The sequence below is a fragment of the Labeo rohita genome, chromosome 23, assembly GCF_022985175.1.
Source record: "Labeo rohita strain BAU-BD-2019 chromosome 23, IGBB_LRoh.1.0, whole genome shotgun sequence".
Classification (NCBI taxonomy): Eukaryota; Metazoa; Chordata; class Actinopteri; order Cypriniformes; family Cyprinidae; genus Labeo; species Labeo rohita.
Window position 1 is genome coordinate 29622745 of NC_066891.1, and position 23316 is coordinate 29646060.

Consider the following 23316-nt stretch of genomic DNA (forward strand, 5'->3'; position numbering starts at 1 on the left):
TAATGACATTTGTCATATTTGAATGTACATGGAATATGTCTTTGCTATATAGTATTATATAATGTTATAATATTTGTTACAATTATTAATAGAAGATACAGGTCCCTTGAACAATGTCATTTTAGAATGAATTTAAAATTAGTTGTATGAAACAGCATTTTGCATAGACAGACAACATTTAAAACAAAATATTTGACTGAGTGTTATTGAAACGCCATGCAAAGACATGACAACCCAGTACTCGGATTCAGTCCAAATTCCAACAAATATCATCTGTCTCAGCCCAGTCCTCTACATTATGGTTATGTGGTTGTATTACTGTGACTGAGTGAGGTGAATCCATTCATTGCTCACTGCAGTGTATAAACACTGACACTGGCCAGGGACATTGTTTATGAGACTGAAATTATATTTGTGTAAATCAGAGCAGTCATGTGTATTATAATATTCAGCCAGAAATGCAGAATATAGGGTGGACTTTGCAAACAAGTTAGTAGATTTAAGATTTGAGCATTGATAAAAGTTCAACCGTGTCCACTATGTCATGCAAATGAAAACAACTTCACAATGACAAAGACACTTGTGACAGTAAGAATCAAGTCTGCTCTTTCTCAGGTCTACAATTCTAAATGAAACTCAACCCCTACATTCTTGTGACAATCAGTCACAAGCTATTTTCAAACTCATACTCAAATGACCCTCATACTTAAGTTTTATGAAAGTGGTTTCCACAGTAGGTCAGATGCACAATGTACTATCTGAAAGTTTGAACAAGACCCTTGGCGCCCTCTAGTGGTGGCACCATAAGTGTGTCCTTTTAAAAATCTCAGCAAACTGAATAGTCTTCTAACATTAGTATACAGTTCCCATTTCTACATGATTGCAGAGCTCAGTTCCAGCCCTGCTCTAATCTACCTGTAAGTGCTCATAAAGACCTTAACTAGCTGGTTCAGCTGTATTTGATCAGGGTTATAGACAACTTTGCAGGAAATTAGATCTCCAGAACAGGATTGGGCACCCCTTGCTTACAGTATGTGCTGTGATACTGTGTTCTGTGTTATGTTTAGTGAATAAATTGATAACTCATTCCTTCATTTTATTTTTAAGTCTTTTATAATGCCACCCCTTTGTTATCCTATAAATAATTTTCTATAGTATCCACCCCATGGATATATGCTAACTACTGAAGCTAGTTGTAAAACTGGAAAGTTGAGATTCCATCTCCAGGTCATTCTGTGACTGACTAAACTAAAGCAAACCACCTTTAAGCAATGTAATACGATGAGACACTTCTAAATGCTGTTGGGAAGATTTTCAAGTTGTGACAAATGAGAAACACACAGTGAGTACAGAATGTAAGTTGTATTTTATATCTGTAAAATAAAAGTAGCTGTTCGTCCTCTTGAGGTTTATCTTAATTTGTGCACGAACCAAATACTTTAGTGTGCCACTGTCATTGTAGTACTACCAATAGCATATACTTTTTATACTTTATGTCTGCATATACTTTAAAAACAGTGCTACAGTATGGCTGCCAAAAGAAGTCTCTTTGGGGAGCAAAACACACCTGCTGTCAAGAGGTGAGAAAATTTCAATTACTTTTACAATACTGATTTTGGTCACTCAGTATTTTTAAGTGTGTGATCATTGCTGAGATTTGAACTTAAAAAGGATTTCAGAATCTATTTTCCATTCAAGAGGTTAAAAATTATGCGGTATAATGATATTTAGTTCTGTTTATAACCTGAATCTGACTCTTTTGGTTCCACCTGCACGGACTGAACTTGGAAAACAAGCTTTTCAGTTTGCGGCGTCCATTGACTGCAATTTTTTAAAACGTAAATTGAAGTTGCAGACCTTAGCGTCAATAAATACTTTTAGATTTTTTTTATCAATGAGCTGGTAAAGGAAGAATCAACTTGTAAATGTTTTTAAATTGAGTTTTGTTTCTCTTCTTGATTATGTTGTGCTGCATCTTGGCCAGGTCACTTCTGAAAATGAGATTTTTCATCTCAAAAAGTTTTTTTACCTGGTTAAATAAAGGACATGATGAATTCAGTCAAAGGCACTCAACTGAATCATTTGACTCTGTCTCTGTTATTACTGCATTATAACATAGTAGATGGGATATGCTCCTACAAACTTTTTGAGTTTTTATTCATTTAGCTACTCAAAACCTGAAACATCCTCTTTAGGGCCAAACCAAATCAGTGGGTGGTTCAATTTTTAATTTTGTATAAACAACTATGACCCCACTCTTCTTATTGTTGCTGTGTTCTGGTTTCATTCACAGTGAATCACCTGAGCCCAGCTGTGTGTCAATGAAGAGTGCCGAATCAAAGGACACACCAGTTAACTTAAAGGACTCTTCTGCTGATGTCAGGTGAATACAGTCTTATGGCTTGGAGTGTTTTTTTTTTATTAATAGTAATAATAATAATATTTTACATTATCTGAAACCAACACAAATACAAAGGTAGATTTTTAAGAACCTAGCACATGTGCTTTGAACATGATTCATAAAATATTCATTCTTTTCTTAATCATGGACACTTTGATTGGTCTATTTCTCTAATTGTGAAGCCCTGCCATGGATCAATTCTTTCTGGTATTGAACCTACAACCTCAGGCTACCAATCTAGGTCTTTTAACCAAATCTCATCGACTTTCTCTAAATTGAGTTTCTTGGTCTGCATGTCATAGCTGATGCTATCCATTCACAACTTCTTTGGTCTTCCTCCTTTTCTCTGTGATTGGGGCAACTCCCAGTCTTCTTTGGACATCTTCATTCGTTGCATGGTCAAGGTGAGTCAGTCCAAGCAATCACTGGAGCATTTTCATCTCCATGGCATGCAGGGCCTTTTCATGCTTCTTGGTTGTTGACCAGCATTCTGCCTTGTACAGGGTGACTGTAGATCTTCACCTTGAGGTATTCTGGCATTTTCTTGTCGCTTAGGACCCCAGTGACCTGTCTCCATTTCAACTACAACACATTGACTCTTGCTCGGGCATCTGAGGTGATATCGCCATCCAATGTGACAAGGGATCCAAGATATTTGTATTGGGTGAATTTCTTCAAAATTCTGATGGTGCCACACTCCAAGTATTTGGTGTTTTTGGTGTTAAGCCTTATTCCTTTGACCTTATGCTGGTCATGTCACGCTGGATTAGATCTTGGAGCACTGGGCAGGTATTGTTCGCTAGTGCTACATTGTCCATGTACAAAAGGTTCCATGGGCCAAACTCACATCTTCGGTCATTAAGATACTGATAGAAGCCAATCAGAGACACTTGACTAGTGCCCTGGCCTTGAGTAGGTAGCCCTTGCATCCCACATTGCTCTGGCAAGGGTCTTGCAGGTTGCCTTAGGGGGATGCTCTGGCTTAGGTGTAGGCAAGTGCGGTCCTAGAGAGCCCCAGTCTGACAGAGTGCAGCTCCAACCCTAATCAAACACACCTGAATGAGCTAATCAATGTCTTCAGGATTACTCTGGCTATAAGCAGGTGAGGGTTTTTTTTTTAGGGTTGGAGCTGAACTCTGCAGGACTGTGGATCTCTAGGATCGAACTTACCTACCCCTGCCCTAGTTTGATTAAACAAATTTGATGACGGCGTTGCAGATAAGATGAAACGAAAGAGATCCACCAGCCAATGTGTCACACATCAAGGTTCACCAGGATTTCCAAAGGTTCCTTGTTAGCAGCTGGCACTGCAAGGAGGTGGTGGTGGGTTTTTGCCAGCATTATTTTGCCTCAATTTGTGTTGGGACATCCTTAATCTATAAAGTTGGTAGTTTCATTTTTTAATTTTGTATGAAGAAATGTGACCCCACTGTGTGTAACAGTTGCTGTGTTTTAGTCTAATTCAGGGTAAATCTCCTGAGCCCAGCTGTGTGTCCATGAAGAGTGATGAATCAAAGGACACACCAGTTAACTTTAGAGAATCTTCTGATGATGTCAGGTGAGTACAGTCTCATGGTTAAGTACAGTGTTTTTCAACCATTAATTATATTAAAATTGTGAATAAAGAAAGCAATATTAATGGTGTAGTTCATACGAAACTTCTTTCATACTAATAAAATACTCACATATGTTATCACACTGTTTTCCAACCCAGTTCCTGGAGGCACACCACAAGTACACATTTTGGGTGTCTCTTTTATCTTACCCATCTATTTCTGTGGGCTATTCCAGAAAGCAGGTTATGCGACACACATGTAGTACACTAGTTTACTAGGCCATGTCAAATTCATGTCCAAATGAATGGCTGGACCATAGGTTTCCCAGTAGAAGATTGCCCAGAGCATTATATTCCCTCCAACATCTTGTCATCGTCCCACCATAAATCCTGGTGCCATCACTTCCCCAGGTAAATGGATTACACGTACACCGCCCAGCACTGGTTTGTGGTTTGTCCCTCCTCAGGCCACTATTGGTAAATTCTCACCACTGCTGACCAGGAGCAACACACAAGCCTTGCAGTTTCAGAAATATTCTGACCCAGTCATCTTGCCATAACAATTTGGCCCCTGTCAAAATCGCACAGATCTTTATTTCTGCCCATTTCTCTTCCATCCAAAACGCTGATTTGCGAGAACTATTTGCTTACCATCTAATCTACCCATACCTTAATATGTGGCCTTGTTAGGTCATAATCAACATTGCTTCACCTGTAACTAGTCATAATGTTTATCAGTGTAAGTCATTGCATGTGTTTTGGAACCAACGTACCTAGAGAAAGCAAGTTTTGGATTAATTAACTGAGAGTTCAAGATCTAGTTAACCTTGCTTTCTGGAACACTCACCTGTTCTATTGAAGTCTCTACTGATAAGCTGATGAGTTGAAACAGGTGTGTTTAATTAGGAAAAAATTTCAAAAATGTGTACTGTTGGTGTGCCCTCAAGAAACAGAGTTGTGAAACACTGCTGAAGTTTGTTATACTGTGAAAAAAACATATGCAACCATATATGTAGTGTTGTGTGTTAAATGCTTGAATAAATATTTACCAGAATTTCCAATGTTTTCAGCAACAAACAGGTTGGATCAAACTTGCTTGAAAAGAAGAAGTTGGACTCAATTTTTAAGGTAGGAGTGTTTTCTATGTTTTTGTGGGTGGGACATTTACAAGAAATTGTTTATATCTCTCTGTCCCAAAGTGTGTACTATCCATCCTAAAAATTATTTGTGATTAGAATATGTTTGTTGCAAAGCACAGTATGTTAAAAAGAAAATGCCAAAATTCTTTGGGTGGTCACTATTTCCAGTATATTGCACTTTGCAACCCGTTGTGGTTTGGAGGAAGATTCATTTAAGAACTACAAACATAAATAAGAAGAACTACAAACACGATGAATTAATAAAATAAAATGTGATTTGTATATGAGGATGTTAACTATGACAGGGTGATTGATAGCCTGTTTATGGTGACATAATTCACATAAGTATAAGAGGTATCAGGGGTGTGGTTATGATGTGGTAGTATGTCCCAAAGCTTGCCAGTCTTTTGCTACACACTCAAAAGTATACTTTTTCTTCACAAAAAGGATATATACTTATAAGGCATAGTAGAAATAGGTGAATTAGGACACAGCATGTGTTCGTGGTGATTTTATTATACACATGGTGAAAGCACATACACACTTTTGTTTTCATTTAATGACATGGACCTCCCATTCACTCCTGTTGCTTTTAAATTTAGCTACTGTAATAATTCCTGCTCCTCAGGCCACTGTGGAAGCTTCTCTACTGCAAAATAAAAATGTAAAAAAGAGATTAGTGACTTTGTATACATATATATATATATATATATATATATAGTATATATATGTATAGAGTCAGAGGAGTGAATTTTTTGTCATTCATTATAGCAAACAAAGTGTAGTGATGAATAATAGATTCAGTGTGCGGTGTAGAAAGCTACATTAATTAAAATGGAAGTTTGTGAGATTGTGACAGCTTTTTAATGATTCTAAAGGGAGTTTGCAAATGTGAAATTTCATTTATACAACATTTTATACATTTTTGACTTTATACAAAAGTTGATATTAATTGACTTACATTTTAGTAACAACGTTGTCTGATTGTGCTCAATGTCTTCAACAAAAATAGGTCCAAACAAAGTCACAGCTGAGCCGCTGTGCATCTATAGTCTTTGACACATTGGTGTTTCATTTATGAATGAATCTGCACTTTTGAACAAATCTAGTGAGTCAATGATTCAATAACCCAATCATAAAGAAGGTCATTGCTTCATTCCTAAATGAATCAGCCGTTTAAATGAATCAATTGAATAAATTACTCAGTCACAAAAACTTTGACTTTCTGCCACCTACTGGCAGTTTCATTTTTAGTATAAATTGAGTCATTTAAATAATTTTATATTTCATTTCATAACATGTAATATTATACGTTATTATGGTACATTTATGGTAAGCTTAAAGCAAAAAAAAAAAAAAAAAAGTAACTGTTAAGTTGTCATGTTTAGTTGTCATTTTGTTTCAGGTTCTAAGTTCTCTTGTTAATCTGTTTCCTTAGTTACCAGTTGCTTCACACCTGTTTCTGTTCTCACTGATTACATTCCCAGTGTATATAAGCCCTGTGTTTTCCTCAGTTCCCTGGTCTTGTGTCAATGTTTTGCATTTAACTCCTGTGTACTCCAGGAGTATTCTCTATTGGGAATTGCAATGCTGCTGTTCACGACTGATTCATTTAAACACAAATGAGCTTGTGTACATTGATCCTTCAGTTCTGCCTGTCTTTTACTGAGTGGAGGTTCTCTTTTAAATATTTTTACTGTGATTAATGTGATTCACTTATTTCAGGAGCTTAAGCCCAAAATGATCTTTCTGATGAAAAAAGAGCTGAAGAGGTTCAAGAGATTACTGAGTCCAGATTACCCAGCATGCTCTGAGAGAGAGCAGGATGATGATGATAAAGGTCAGGATAGAATCAGACAGGGAATTCTGAAAATGGCACTGCATGTCCTGGGGGAGATGAACCAGACAAACCTTGCAAACACATTACAGACCAGTAAGAACTCAATCATGTGACTATTTCATTACATTAAAACACTGTATTTAAAGATCACTTGAGAAATCAAAATTAATATTTGGGTAAAGGGATGCAAATTATATACAGTGTTTTATGTTCTATCAGTAATATAAGAATCAATGAATAATGCATGAAATTTAAAAAGATTTGTTTGTTATAAATTAGAATTGCATTGAGGATTTTTGCTTTTTATCAATTAGTTTATATTTGTGAATAAGAACATACATTTTGGTTGTCATTTCCTTTTTTAGAATGTGCCCCTGTATGTCAACAAAAACTTAAATCCAAACTTAAAGAAAAATGTCAAAGAATTAATGAAGGGATCTTCAATCAAATGAGCTCAACACTTCTTCATGACATCTACACAGAGCTCTACATCACAGAAGGAGGGATTGGAGAAGTCAATAACGAGCATGAGGTGAGACAGATTGAGACAGCATCCAGGAGACCAGAGACGCAGGAAACACCAATTAAATGCAATGACATTTTTAAAGCCTTACCTGGACAAAACAAACCCATCAGAACTGTGCTGACTAAAGGAGTTGCTGGAATTGGCAAAACAGTTTCTGTGCATAAATTCATTCTGGACTGGGCAGAAGGAAATACTAATCAAGATGTTCATTTCATATTCCCACTTCCTTTCAGAGAGCTCAATTTGATGAAGGATAAAAACATCAGTCTGATGGAGCTTCTTCGTCTTTTTTTCAAAGATGCAAAATCACTGAGATCAACAGACTATAAGGATTATAAGGTTGTGTTCATATTTGATGGAATGGATGAATGTCGACTTCCTTTAGATTTCACAAAAAATCCAAACCTGTTTGATGTAACAGAACCGGCCTCTGTGGATGTGCTGCTGACCAATCTCATTAAGGGGAATCTGCTTCCATCCGCTCTCCTCTGGATCACCTCTCGACCAGCAGCAGCCAGTCAGATTCCTCCTGAGTGTGTCAACCAGATTACAGAGGTACGAGGGTTCAGTGACACTCAGAAGGATGAGTATTTCAGAAAGAGGATCAGAGATCAGAGTTTGGCCAAAAAAATCATCTCACACATAAAATCATCAAGGAGCCTCTACATCATGTGTCACATTCCAGTGTTCTGCTGGATTTCAGCCACTGTTCTACAAAGAATGCTTTGTGAAGCAGAGAGTGCAGACATCCCCAGGACTCTCACTCAAATGTTCACTCACTTCCTGATCTTTCAGACCAAAGTAAAGTCTCTGAAATATGATGGGAAATATGAAGTAGATCCTCAGCTGACACAGAATAATATTCTGTCGCTAGGAAAGTTAGCTTTTGAACAACTAGAAAAGGGTAACCTGATCTTCTATGAGGAGGACTTGAGAGAGTGTGGCATTGATGTCAGAGAAGCATCAGTGTACTCTGGAATTTGCACTCAAATCTTCAGAGAGGAGTTTGAATTGTACCTGGGAAAAGTGTACAGCTTTGTGCACCTGAGCATTCAGGAGTTTCTTGCTGCTCTATTCAAGCTTGTTTCCTTTATTGGGAACAAAGAGCACAACCCAAAAATAAATGAGTTTCTAAAAAATGAAGTGAACCGGTCCATGCAGAGTGAGAGTGGACACCTGGATCTTTTCCTCCGATTCCTTCTGGGTCTTACGTCTGTGTCCAGTCAGGCTCTTCTGCAAGGCCTGTTGGCACAGACAGAAAGCATGTCCTTCAGCCAAGAAGAAATAGTTGATTACATAAAGATGAAGATTAGAGAGAATTTATCTCCAGATAAATCCATCAATCTGTTCCACTGTCTGAATGAACTAAACGATCATTCACTAGTGCAGGAAGTCCAGACATACTTGAGTAAAACAGGTGCAAACTGCCTGTCTGGAGCCAAACTCTCTCCTTCTCAGTGGTCAGCTCTGGTGTTTGTGTTGCTAAACTCAGATGAAGAGTTGGATGAGTTTAATCTAAGCAAATATGATCAATCAGAGGAATGTCTTCTAAGGCTGCTGCCAGTAGTGAAAACATCTACTAAAGCAGAGTCAGTATGTTACAACTTTTGGTCCCACTTTATATTAGGTGGCCTTAACTACTATGTACTTACATCAAAAAAAAGAACAATGTACTTAATGTGTTCATATTGTATTGCAAAACACTTTTGCTGCTTTTGAGTTGGGATATGGGTAAGGTTAGAGAGAGGTTTGGTGGTATGGGTAGGTTTAAGGGTGGGTTAAGGTGTAAGGGATGGGTCAACAGTGTAATTATAAATGTAATTACAGAAATTAATTACAGACGTAATTACATGCAGGTATTTTTAAAATGTATGTACAATGTAATATATATCAAATGATTAATTTCAATGTAAGTACTTAGTTAAGGCCACTTAATATAAAGTTGGACCCAATTTTTTGTATGATGCAATGCAATACACAAACACTGTATAGTACAGAATACAATCTAAATGTAGAAACATGTAATTGTGCAGATAGTAATTAGCTCCACATCACATATGACCAGAAAAAGTTAAGGATTCAGTTATTTTTTTTACAGTCAGCCCATGCATGAGGTGGTGGATGACTGAAAAGAATCTGCCAATTTTACAATGCTTACATATTTCATCTGAATACATGGTTGTTTCTTCCCTAGTCTGAGTGGCTGTGGTCTCACAGAAAAAAGTTGTTTGGCACTGGCCTCAGCTCTCAGCTCAAACTCTACAAATCTAAGAGAGCTGAACCTGAGTGACAACAACCTAGAAGATTCAGGACAGAAAAACCTCTCTACTGGACTGAAGAATCCACAGTGTAAACTGGAGATATTAAAGTAAGATTCCTCAAAGCAGTCATAAGTTTTACTCGCCTCAGAAAACAGGAATGTAACATTTGTTTACAACTGTATTTATGACCTGATTAACTTTATTTATAGATGTAAAGACTTCCTGCTGCTTCCTGTGTTTGTTTACCTGATATTGTCTACATTATGGGGACCAAATGTCCCCACGAGTATAGTAATACCAGTAAATTTGGACTTTGTGTGGACATTTTTGGTCTCCACAAGGACTTTTATTTATTTATTTTTTAATCTAAACATGTTTTTCTCAATAGATATTTTGTAAGCAGGCTAGTTAAGAACTGTTCATTTTTCTGTGCAGGCTTTCTAGGTGCCTAATTAGAGAGGAAGGTTGTGCTGCCCTGGCATCAGCTATGAGATTAAACCCGTCTCACCTAAGAGAACTGGATCTAAATTGGAACAAACCAGGAGACAACGGAGTGAAGTTTCTTTCTGATGTACTGAAGGATCCACAATGTAAACTGGAGAAACTGCAGTAAGTTTTGATAATTACACAGTTCTGTCAACACAAACACATACAAACTGTTGTCTTATACTGATTCCAAATTACATGACAAAATTTGTAGTTTAGTTACATATTACATTTTAGGCAATATAGTCTGACTATATATATATATATATATATATATATATACTATTCTATTCTGTGTAATTCTGTGTAATTAACAACATGAAGTGCATTAAACATCACATTGCATTAAGGTTTGCTAAACTGGGGTTTGTGAAGAAACGCTCAGGTGGTTCATGAGTTAGATGAAAATCTAATAATTAATAAAAATCTAAAATCTTAAATCTAAAAATAGAAAATGAAAATAAATCATTTTAAAATAAAATAATTCGGTCAATAAAAAGATGAAATGTGACCATTACCCAGTGTCAATGAACTGTTAACATGCAAATGTGTTGATTATTCAATTATTACTAAAGATCTTACAGTTGTACTTCAAGTAAATATATTAGATGAAAAAGGTTAGGCTGCCAAAAAGGTTTGGGAATTCCTCCATTACATGTAAATAAGAAATAACATGAATTTGTGTTTGAAAGACAAAAGTCTGTAATAACATGCCTTTTATTACATTTGTGTCTTCCTTGTGTTCATAATACATTAAGAGGCTCTCCAGGTTAACAGTATCTCACAAATCCTTCAGATCCATCAGATAACAAACTTCCTCCTTTTCTTAAAAATACTGCTAGCATGTTAGTGCATGCCAAATCCAGTCGCTTGTCACCTTCGAATACTTTGATCCAAAGCAGGCCAATTGGGGCTTAAGGAGTGGTCGTGAACAAAGTTACAGAGTTTATCCGAGTTAGAAGACAGCCTGCACTGCTGCTTATTTCTCATATTTTAATATCAAGCTTCCAGCTAACATCAACATTCAAGAAATTTAAAATGATTTTAATGGCAAAACTCACTTTCTGACACCAGGCTCAGCCATCAGATTGCCAAAAAGAGAAGCGTAAATTGTCACAGAAAATTCTCAGAACACATTTCCACCACTCCAGAGTCTAGTGGCAGCATGCTTTACATCACTCCATCCAACAATTGGCATTGTACTTGGTGATGTAAGGCTTGGCCATGGAAACAGTTTTTGTGCTAATATTACTGTATGTAATGCCACTGTAAGTTTGGAACACCTCAGCTATGGAATCAGAAAAGTGTTGGCAACTTTTATGCACCAAGTGCCTCAGCACTTGCTGATCCTGCTCTGTGACTTTACATGGTCTTCCGCTTCAAGGCTGAGTTGTTGCTGTTCTTAAACACTTCCACTTTCTAATAATAACACTTACAGTTGACTGTGGAATATCTATCACGGATGAAATTTCACCAACTTTCACAAAGGTGGCATCCTATCATAGTAACATACTTGAATTCACTGAGCTCTTCCCTATTTTTTTTTCATGAATATTTATAAATACAGACTGCATGGCTAGGTGCCTGATTTTATATACCATGGCAATGGGTCTGATTGAAACATCATAGGGTTAAGGGAAGTGCAATTCCTAAATATACATTGGAGAAGAGTGATCCCGACTGATTTTTAAAATTAATTGCTGGGGCATATAAGGAGCTGCTCACCATCAGTTGTTTAGGCATCCCTCTACCTCCCTAACAGAAATGTAGACATGTAGACAAGTTATATTTATAGGCTTTTTATGCCTTTATTGTGAGAGGACAGTAGGGAGATGACAAGAAAGTACTGGGTGGAGAGAGGGGAGCTGAACTGACAAATGATCTTGAGGTGGGAATTGAACTTGGTCGGCGTGAGTGTAGTTGCACTATATCTTGAGGCACTGACCATTAACCATTAACCTTTTCTGTAACTCAGAATTCTTGTAGTAATCTCAGTTTTAATTTCAGATTTAGTTCCTGTGCCTATTTGCCTGTTTATGATAGTTACTCATTTTCATGTCAATGGTTTCTGATTAGTTTTCTTCTATTTGAAGCTTTGTTCTCAGTATTTAGATTCCTCAACTCCTTGCAAGCACTGACAACATCAAATAAATTAATTGTTTTATTTATTTATTTCTAAAAACAGGGGGACAAGTATTATTTTCAGTTTAGATTGTATCAAATATTCCTCTAATTGATGAACCTTAAATTCCTTTAATGTGTTATATGAAAATTTATACTCAAGGGCACATAAGCAGTGTGGATTGTATGAAGCTTTTTTCCTTCTTTCTGCAGACTGTGGGACTGTAATATTGGAGAGGAAGGCTGTACTGCTCTGGCTTCAGTTCTAAGGTCAAACCCCTCACACCTGAGAGAACTCAATCTGAACTATAATAAACCAGGATGTTCAGGAATAAAACAACTTGCTGCTCTACTAAAGGATCAGCATTGTAAAATGATTAAATTAATGTGAGTGCAGAGTGTTTATTATATTTTCTAATATTAATAGTTAATATGGTACTTTTAATTTATTTATTTCATAGTGATTTTAGTAACTCTCATACCCTAATTTTAAAGGAAACTTTATGCATAAACACATGTACTTAATAAGTATTATTTTGCTCTTATTCATTACTTTGGATTAATAAGAATTGTTATTAGTGTCAGGATTTCTTTTACAGGCTGGATAACTGCAGTATTGGAGAGGAAGATTGTGCTGCTCTGATTTCAGCTATAAGATCAAACCCCTCACACCTGAGAGAATTGAATCTGAACTACAATGAACCAGGGGAGTCAGGAGCGAAGTTTCTTTCTACTCTACTGAAGGATCCACAATGTAAACTGGAGAAACTTAAGTCAGTATTCATAAATTCCTTTTCTTATTGTTGCATAATAACACAGATTGATTCACATAGACAAGAGGTGTCCAGTTCTGTTTCTTTAGACTTTACCTCCAACATGAACAAACACAGTTGCCTGGAGTCTCATTTATAAAACTTTCATTCCTAAAAGTGTATGCATGCACAAAAGCTAGATTTTGTGTACGCACAAAAGGTACGCCAGAACCTGCGCAAAATTCCTTTATAAATCCCGGTCAGGGTAAGATTGTGCATACGTGCATCTCCACCGTGTCTCCTCCCCTGAGTCACCATATATGGAGCTTACAACGCCTAGTTTTACTATGCATAACCTCATCTGCATATCATTTCCATGCACATTTCAATTCACGCAACACCGCGTTTAACACTGTCAAAGGTACAAGACATAAGGAAATATGAGACAAGGAGTATTATTCCATTTGTGCCATACACATTAATTTTATGATATTAAAAAAATCTATTTATAAAATATAAGAGAATATCCATAAAAACAAAACTTGGTCTTTCTTTTACAGTGGTCAGTGGTATTTCGATTGTTTTAAACAATTCAAATTAATTTAGATTTATGCAGTTATGCTGATAAGGTGAACATCTATTTTTAGTGGAAAAAGTCCTATATTTATTGCAGTGTAAATTTGTCTGACACGGCACATTACCTAAAGGTATTTTAAGAAGGAAATGTGCAAATCTTACCACTTTTTTCGAGTTGTATCCTTCAAATACAGTGGTATATTTCATAATGTTGTGGAGATGCCTTCACATGAAATCAGCACCTCTGTGCAGCTGTGGTTGTACAGTAAGCTGTTATCATTGGAACTATTAAAACCAGAGACCACCAAATCCAGCAGGGTCCGCCATAATATCAAAGTAGGTGCACATTGCATTGTTCTTGCTAAAAATATTTTCTGAAGAAATCTACAGTTTAGTTTAAATATGAATTATTGTGCACCAACAGCACTACATGTTGTTATTAAAACATTGCATGCCACAGAAAAAGTGATCAAACGCATCCACTATGTCTAAATTAATATATTTTTTATCTTCTGCGTAATGACTTTTTGTAATTTCAGTTCTTATCTCTATTAATGAGAGTGGAATATTTAATGTAAATGCATATCGAAAAAAAAAAATAAATAAAAAGTTTAAAACAGTTTACTTTTCTCACTCCAAAAGAGATTGTACGCATGGTCTAGGACAGAGGTCCCCAACCACCGGGTCGCGACCCACTGCCGGGCCGTGGAAGAATTACTACCGGGTCGCGAGATCGTTCTGGGGAAAATTTGTATATATATGATGCTCTCTGTTATTTATTGTGGGTAACTGATTGTTTTAATTATTCTGTACTTTTGTTGTATGCGATTGATATGGAGTAGCAATTTGACTTCATCTTAAATTAGTAATTAAAAGTTTGTTCTGATCTGTCATATAGCCTATTAGGGCTTAAACGGATCACAGCTGATCCGTGATATGTACGGAACAGATCCAGACCCCACCGTTCGGCATGTGATTCGCAGATTAATATGCCAATTTACACGTTCAAGCTATTTAAAACCACAAGAAGAAGAAACAAAACAGAACTTAATTCATTACTTGCACGCTGTTCTTGCACACACCCAAAGCGTGCACAAGCACAGAGACGTGTTTCAGACATCACGGCATATCAAGTTGATTTCTCTTTCACATCTCCCTGCGTTTAGGATACATAGCTCCGCTTGGGGGTTACATTGCAATATTGGAAATATTTCTGTTTTAAACCACGAAGGCGAGCCAATGGATATCACACAAGCAACGTGCAAACTTTGCGCAATAGTAATGCTGGTGAAGGTCTTAACTTCAGTCAATTCACTATACAGGAAGTGAAAGTAAGAAAACTGACGAAGATTTCTAATGCTGCATTAACGGCGCATATTCTCTCAGAGATGACAAGAGACAAATCTAATGCAACATATGCTGATAAAGGTGTATAACTGACTAAAATTTCTGGTAATCCTGAAGACCTTGATTAGCTGGTTCAGGTGTGTTTATTAGGGTACTAAAAACACAGCAAGGTAAAATGTACCAAATGCTTTGGGGTAAGCCATGCCAGTGGCTCAACTAATAGTGATAATGAACTTTCCATATAAACACAGGAAATGTTATAACATTGGTCTCAAGAAGTCAAGAAAGGATTTATCGTTATTTGCAAATAAACTCATCATATATTATTTTGGCACACAGTTTGGATCATTTTGTCCATTTTAAATTTAATGGTAAATTCACATTATATGGTAAATGTTTTTTTCTCTCTCCATCATGATGTAGGTTGTCTAATTGCAGTATTAAAGAGAAAGGATGTGCTGCTCTGGCTTCAGCTCTGAGATCAAACCCGTCACACCTGAGAAAGCTGGATCTGAGCTGTAATAAACTAGGAAATGCAGGAGTGAGGCAACTTTCTGCTTTACTGAAAGATCCACAGTGTAAACTGGAGACACTCAAGTGAGTGTAATTATTTTGCTATATTATCAAACAGATGTTTTCCTGTCCTGTTTGCTGAAAATTTCTCTCTATTTGTGTGCTCTTTCACACTCACAACACAATGCATCCGAAGAGTGTAAACCTAAGAACACATCTTGTAATCTCATGACTTTATGAAAGCTTCACCAGGTGGCAAGCTTCACCAGGTGGAACTTGAAGGTTATATAAAATATTTGATTCAAACCAACATCTACATGCAGTCTTATTATCCATGTTTAAACAGAGAATTTATAGTACAAACACCAATCAGCCAACAATTTATGGACGTAAAGGACATCAACATATAGGCGATTATAAAGAGAAACGAAAAGAGGAAAAATAGGTGGAAAAAGTAGAAAAGTTGTCAAAAATTTGCATTTACGATGATAGAATGTGATGACTCAGAAGCTGTATCCAAAGTGCCATACATATCACATTTAACCACTACACTACTATTTATCCAGTACAGAGGCATTACAGCCACAGGTTTTAGATCAGCTCTCTGTACAATATTAGATCCAGCCCCAGACCTCATATCCCGACAGAATATGAATATTGTTTATCTGGAACAACTAGTCAGCAGATTTTTCTAAAACCCCAAACCCAAAGCAAGACATCTTGTCAGGTACCCAAAAACAGTGTTTTGTCTTGTACCAAAAAATGTGCTATTCTTTTGTTAGCCAAGAAATTAACTGAGAAAGCCAGAGAAGAGCATAAGAATAACATTAAACAAATATTAAAAATATACTGTCTTTATGTTATAAATTTTAAGACTGAATGTTAAATTATTGTAATATAAAAGCATATTATATGTGTGATTAATTAGTTATTAATTAGTTAGTACATATTAATTATATGTGTGATTAATGTGTAAACAATATGCTCTAATTTTAGGTCACTGCATGCCATCCACCAGACCCTTTTAATAATCCCAATAACTCAGATATTGTAGTAAATCTGTATAGTCACAGTAAAGCTTAAACATGTTTGGTCCATTATGTTCTGTTTATTGTGGGTGATTAAGATTGTTGCAAATCTCTTCAAAACAATCCTTTGCATAAGGAATGTTTTGCCCTCCAGGGAAACCCTTAAATCAAACTGCTAAGGGTTTTCATGCGACCAGGTATTTACAGATTTTTTTTTTTTTTTTAATGTAGATGCTTCTGATCTAATGACTGTATAAAGTTATTAAAAAATGTCTTCTTCTGACTTTTCTTTATGCATTTTCTCTTAATTCTGTCTCTAAATGAAGTTTAGTCTACTTTTATTGTTTTGTTTTGTTTTGTTTTTGTACAAACACGTATACACAGGTCTTTACACAGAAGTAGACAAAATATGATAGGGTGTTTATATCACTTCAAAGAACACAAATCACTGTAAATTACAAAAAAGGGTTGCATCAATGTAAGAATCACTTTATATTGACATATCAGTTTAAATTTGGTCTACTTTGATTAAGTAAGAAGTGTATTTATTTTTTCTTGAGGGTTTGGGAATGCAAAATTGGAGAACAAGGCTGTGCAGTTCTGGCTTCAGCTATGAGATCAAACCTATCACACCTGAGAGAACTGAATCTGAACTATAATAAACTAGGTGATTCAGCAGTGAAGCTTCTCTCTGATTTACTGCTGGATCCACACTGTAAACTGGTGAAACTGCGGTAAGTATTTTATAGGCAGTAATAAGTAGGAGTATTTTTGTGGCCTAATGGTTAAAGAGTCAGATTTGTAACCAAAAGATCATGTCACTTCACTTCACATTATATTTTGTTTTAAAAAAAACAATTTCCTTAATTACGCCTTTTTTTCTTTGTTTGTTTGTTTTTCCTCACAAGAATCACTTAGGGTGGGTTCACTAAAAACGGTGAGCAAGTGGGAAAAAGACCACCAATATATCACATTGGCATAAGTATTCAGAACCCTTCGACACTCCACCAGTCAGGGCTTTACACCTAACAGAAGCCTCTCCTCAGTACAAGACACACAAAAGACTGCTTGATATTTGTGTTAACTCACTAAATGACTGTGAGACATGGTGGTGGTAGCATGGTTTTATGGGTGTGTAGCTGCAAGGACTGAGTTAGGGTGGAAGGAAAAGCAGAAGATACAGAGTTACCTTAATTAAAGAGCCTTCTGAGACACAAAAGTTCAAGTGTGACTTGAGATGATTCTGTAAATGACCTTGAGAGGCCCAGAAGTAGTCCAATTTAAACTTGATCTTGATTTTCGAGAGACCTAAAATGTCTCTCAGAAAATTCATACCCAAAAAAGTTTTAAGGCTGTAGTCACTAACAAAGATCCTTCAACTGTTTACTGATTTCTGGGTTTAAATACTTATGTCAATGTGATATTTCAGCTTTTATTTTGAATAAATTTGAAAAGTCATCACAAATTAGTTTTTCATTTTGTCATTATGGGGTTTGAAGTGCAGACAAATGTGTAAAAGTAAAGCATTTTAGCATAATGCCGCAACCAGGGAATCCACAGTTAGATTGCATTAAACAATTTTATTGCACAATGTGGAAATTGTGAAACTTAAAATGGTCACTTTCTAGCAAAAGGTACTGTCAAATGTCAGTGATTTTTGCAACACAAATAAAGGTTAAAAATATATAAATAATATAATATAATATAATATAATATAATATAATATAATATAATATAATAGTAAATTACATTTATAGATATTTTGAATATTGTTGGGGTTTAAGCAACACTGGACTCAACTGATCATTATATAGACAAAAACACTCAGACACTTTAACATAGGCTACTATTACAAATACAGATCTCCTGTATTATATAATGCATAAAATTGTGGAAACATGAAAGTCATATCACTGGAATAAGTATTCTGATTCTCTCTGCAGGTTGTCTGAATGCAGTATTGGTGAAGAAGGTTGTAATGTTCTGATCTCAGCTCTGAGATCAAACCCCTCACACCTTAGATTGCTCAGTATGAACAATAATGAACCAGGACACTCAGGAGTGAAGCAGATCGCTGATCTACTTCAAAATCCACTGTGTAAGCTGGAGAAACTATGGTGGGTGTTATCATATTATTATGATGTTAAAAGTTATAAAATTAAGAAGCATGCATCCACTATATACACTATGATGAGGCAAGGATCATTTTACATATATGTCTTGCTTTGATTCCTCTGTTCTCATAAACATCCTTGCATCTTAATACCTGTTTCTTACATGATCCATTTGCAGTATAGTGCAGTGCAGTGATTGTTTCTGCTCTAAGTGTTTTTGCTGTGCTGCACATGCTGATTTAAAGTGATACGTACAGTGACACATGCATGCAGACTCCGGACAGATAATGTGTGAAACTGGCATATGAAAAGCTTAGATGCAAGGAAAGGAAACATAAATGCATGGTTTTCTAACCTTCCACAGTAGTGGCAAATTCACTGTTGTTCTCAAGTCTCATGCAACCCTTTATTTATGGTTGTGCACCTGTGTTAGTTGTGTGTGAGTGTTTTACAGTATTTGTGATATATTGTGCAAAATAATAGAATAAGACTATAAGGAATAATTATGGTTATTTCTAAAGGTGTTTGGCTATGCATCTTTGACAGGCTGTCAATTATAATTTCTTACACATAATATAAAGATGTCTCTGAAACTGTTGTTGGTAAAATATACAGGTCACACAGTCTACTAATGCTTAGAGAAAAGGTATTAAGGTATTGTTTTTTTTTTTTTGTTTTGTTTTGTTTTTGTTTTTTTAATCTAAACACCATTCAGGTTGTCTAACTGTGGTATCACAGAGGAAGATTGCATTGCCCTTGCTTCAGCTCTAAAATCAAACCCATCACACCTGAGACACCTGAATCTAAATAAAAATAAACCAGGAGACTATGGAGTGAAGCTGCTAAGTGCTCTACAGGACGATCCCCACTGTAAACTAGAGTGAGTTTCATTGCATGTTTACATTTATTTGTTATAGTTTATTATAGGTTTTAGGGTCAAAGCAACCCAGGTAGGTAACACTTTATAATAACGTTCCGTTGTAAGTCATTTATAAGCAATTACTTAATGATGAAATAATCATTTACAAAACATTTATAAAAGATTACTAAGTGATATGCTAACAATTTGTGCATGTTTTGTTAGTTCATTTACAAGTAATTTACAAATAATTACTTAATAATTAACCATTTACAAAACGTGACTATGCATTCATAAACGATTAATAAGTGATATGTTAGTATTTTTATCTATGTTTTGTAGATTGTTTAGATTAAGTCTTTTTTTTACAAGTGATTAGATAATGATGAACTAATAATTTACAAAACATCACTATAGGTTCACAAATTATTAAGTAAAATGCTAACAATTTACAAATCTGTCATAAGTTATCTTTAAAAAAATAGCATATCATGAAATAATCAAACAGATCCTTAGTGGTTAATAAATGGTTCATAAGTTACTAGTTAATATATTATTAATTGATTATAAATAATAACTGAATAGCTCCACACCAGTCAAAAAAAACATTATTATTTCAACAGTAACTTGACAGTAACTCATGAAATTAAAACTCCATTACAGTAGGCACAGGAAGGTTGTCCTCCAGGAGCACAGTTGGCTACCCCATTCTAAAGCCCAAAGAAAATCTGTGCGTATCATACACTGCACACTCTTCTGTGAAATATGATACTGACTAACTTTTCTAGCGTATATGTGTAGACCAGTTTTTTAGGAGTGATACTTTTTTATTTTTAAATTGATGCGACCTATTTACATGCAATCAAGTCAAGCTGTAAGAATACATGCACATCTATTTTGACATACGATATTTTTGTCCCATCCTTTGTTATGGTGATTGAAATTTTTAGAGTGAAACCCACATTTATATGCAGATGTAGCTCCCAAAACTTTGCAGCATTTATGTTGGTCCTCTTAGCCTCTATAAATTTTGGATTATATATAGCCAAGAACACACGCAAAGAGTGCTGCATTTATAGTCACTAAAAAGTTGTCACTCATTTTACTCATTTCATCTCATAAAGTTTTGTTATAATCAATGAAGCTCTCTACACTGCTTAATAAATGTATTATTTACATTGTGTATACACATTGTTTGTTACAAAAAAAAAAAGCTCTAAACAAAACTCTGGCAATTTGAGCGGTGAGTGGTTAAACACATCTGATTGGCCACTGCATTCAAGAAATAAACAGATTTGTCTGTGATTGATTGTTTTCTGGATATATTACATTACTTGAATGCACTTCTTCTGTAAAGCCATTAATTTTCAAGTAAAAAATGTTTTGGTGACGTAACTGTCTAGAGATTGTAATAAAGAGAAAACGCTGTCAGAAAATTATATTTTAATACAGAATTTCTACAGAAAATATTTTAATAGAAAAAAAAATAATACTTTTTACTTAAAGGTTACCTTACTTGACACTTGATTCATTAAATCATATATTCTGCATTTATTTTTTATGTATAATTAAAAATATTAAATATCTAAGAACCTGACGTGCATTGTGAACTAAACTGTTTCTTTTCTTTACCTCAGACATCCTTTTTGTCACTGAACCACATATATAAAATTAATAGTTCTGATAACACAAACGTGACCATAATCTTTCATTATTCCTGTTTATCTTAATCAGATATCTTTTGATGAGTCTATTTAAGTGTTTATTCATGTCTCAATTCCAGATGCTTCAACTGGTAAATACACTGAGGGGTGTCCTGGACAAGACAGAAGATTTAAAAGATATGCTGTGTATATTATTGCAATGTGGAGGCATCCCAAGTCATTCTAACAGCTTCATACACAAGGATTATGTTGTCAATTTAAGCTCTTCAACTGCCCAGGACAATCTTAAACCACCAGATCTGGGTTGTCACACTGTCTCATCGGTGACCCAGATATGACCCAGGGTTTCTCATTTAACTTGGGACAGTATAACACCAGCACTGTCAAGATCTGCATGATTACAAAGGGCAGGGAGTTGCAGCACCGCCCTCAAGAAGAATAGATGTGACACTAATCAATACAGCCCTAGATCCTGCCCTAAGATCCTGAAAATAATTAATAGTAGTAATAATAGTAGTAATAGTATGAAAAGTAACTATGCATGAAAAAGGTATACATATGTATACATGTATACATATTTGGGAATGCATATCATTTGCATAAGCAATTTCACTTTTATGCATGGGGGGCACCCACTGGCAGACGAGCCATAAGCAATTTGTATGTTCTAAATTTTATATATTTAGATAACATATATTCTGCATTAAAAATAGAATTTAGAATTAACCATGACCGCTGTACAAAGAGTAAAAAAAAAAAAAAACATATCTTACCTAATGCAGAAAAGCCTCTTTTTCCAAGTTCTGAAGATTTAGCTATCTTTCACTATCCCTTCTATATATATATATATATTTTTTATTTTTTTTTGTAAAATCTTTCTCTGTGTGCAGTAGAGTAAGAAATGATCATCTATCCTGTGCCACTGAAGATCGGAGTCAGTTTCTTGTTCTCCTCATAACTGGGAAACTTATTTCTGATGTAGTCAAACCAATGGGCAGCATGAGTGCAAACTGTAGTAGTATGGAAAAAGTTAAAAAATTTGTCCTTCCATACTTCATCTTTAAAGTGCTCCTATTATGCCTTTTCAAATATGACCTTTCATGCAGTGTGTCATGTAGCATATGTGAACATAAACTATCTGCAAAGTTGTAAAGCCGACAGTGCACAATACATAAAGTTATTGTCTATCAAAAAAAAAGAGTCAGTTCACAATCGCCTCAACGAGTAGTCAGGAATTTGAATCTTTTTCTGTTACGGCTATACGTCATGAAGCAACACATTTGCATAATGTTCACCCATGTTCTACGTCGCGAACAACTTGCCCGCCCACAAACACAGTAAAATTTCCATGGGGTTTCCCGTCATGTCAATGATGCTGTACTGCATGCTGCATCATACGATGCCATTTTAGTTTAGCGATTTTAATACTTCAGGTGATCACTCAGGCAGTTAACAGATCTTTCATAACTCCACTCCCTGTTTTTCTAATGGCTTCATTCATCTAGTCTCACTTGCCCTTCCCCCATGTATGAGTAATTGTATTTTTGTTTGTTTAGACTTGTTTATGTTAGTGCTTAGTTAATAAAACTTTTGTGTATAAACTACATGAATATTCTGATTCTGTCACCGCTTGCGAGTAATGTCCCTTCTACAATTCCGATCTTGCTACATGCTCTAATGCGTTAGTACTGTAAGAGGGTTATTTTCTGTGGCCATGAAAATATCCTTTCTTAGAGTTGATGTGAAATTACCCTGAATGTTCGCTGGACGAACAGATTAGTTGATGGCAATTTAATTCAGCTACAGTTACTACCAGCAACTGATATAAATAATTGTAATTAATCATAATTAATTGTAATTATTTACAATTACACACTTCCCTTTTGAGATGAATTGCTACACATGTACCACAAAAAGTTAAGAACCTAAGTTGCGAGGATATGGGGCTTAAACAGAATTTTAATTAATTTGCCCAAAACTTACTTATTCTATCCACTAAAATAATAAGATAAGACAAATAAAACAAGAAAATTTTATACAAATAAAATTTGAAAATTATATTTAATTCATAGCTCAGACAAAATCATGACTGGCTCTCGACATCTGAAGCCGAAAATGCTTTGTGATAAGTATT

The 23316-nt window shown here is 35.4% G+C and overlaps 2 protein-coding genes across 3 annotated transcripts in view; one reads left to right on the top strand and one right to left on the bottom strand.

Moving 5' to 3' along the window:
* Window positions 1-23316, bottom strand: part of snai1b (snail family zinc finger 1b) — a 478512-nt gene that overhangs the window by 322449 nt on the left and 132747 nt on the right. The gene's annotated exons all lie outside the window — the stretch shown is intronic.
* On the top strand, window positions 778-21897 carry LOC127154627 (NACHT, LRR and PYD domains-containing protein 12). Of its 2 annotated transcripts, XM_051096287.1 has the most exons (17): window positions 778-1355; window positions 1519-1580; window positions 2294-2383; window positions 3858-3959; window positions 5027-5084; window positions 6821-7028; window positions 7301-9050; window positions 9656-9829; window positions 10158-10331; window positions 12543-12716; window positions 12929-13102; window positions 15428-15601; window positions 17106-17279; window positions 18489-18662; window positions 19375-19539; window positions 20182-20248; window positions 21302-21897. In XM_051096287.1, the coding sequence occupies exons 2-17, from the start codon at window positions 1528-1530 to the stop codon at window positions 21518-21520; spliced, it is 3930 nt and encodes a 1309-aa protein (XP_050952244.1). In that variant the 5' UTR covers window positions 778-1355; window positions 1519-1527; the 3' UTR covers window positions 21521-21897. The 2 variants fall into 2 exon arrangements, with proteins under 2 accessions (XP_050952244.1, XP_050952245.1); XM_051096288.1 differs by having other exon boundaries at window positions 778-1580.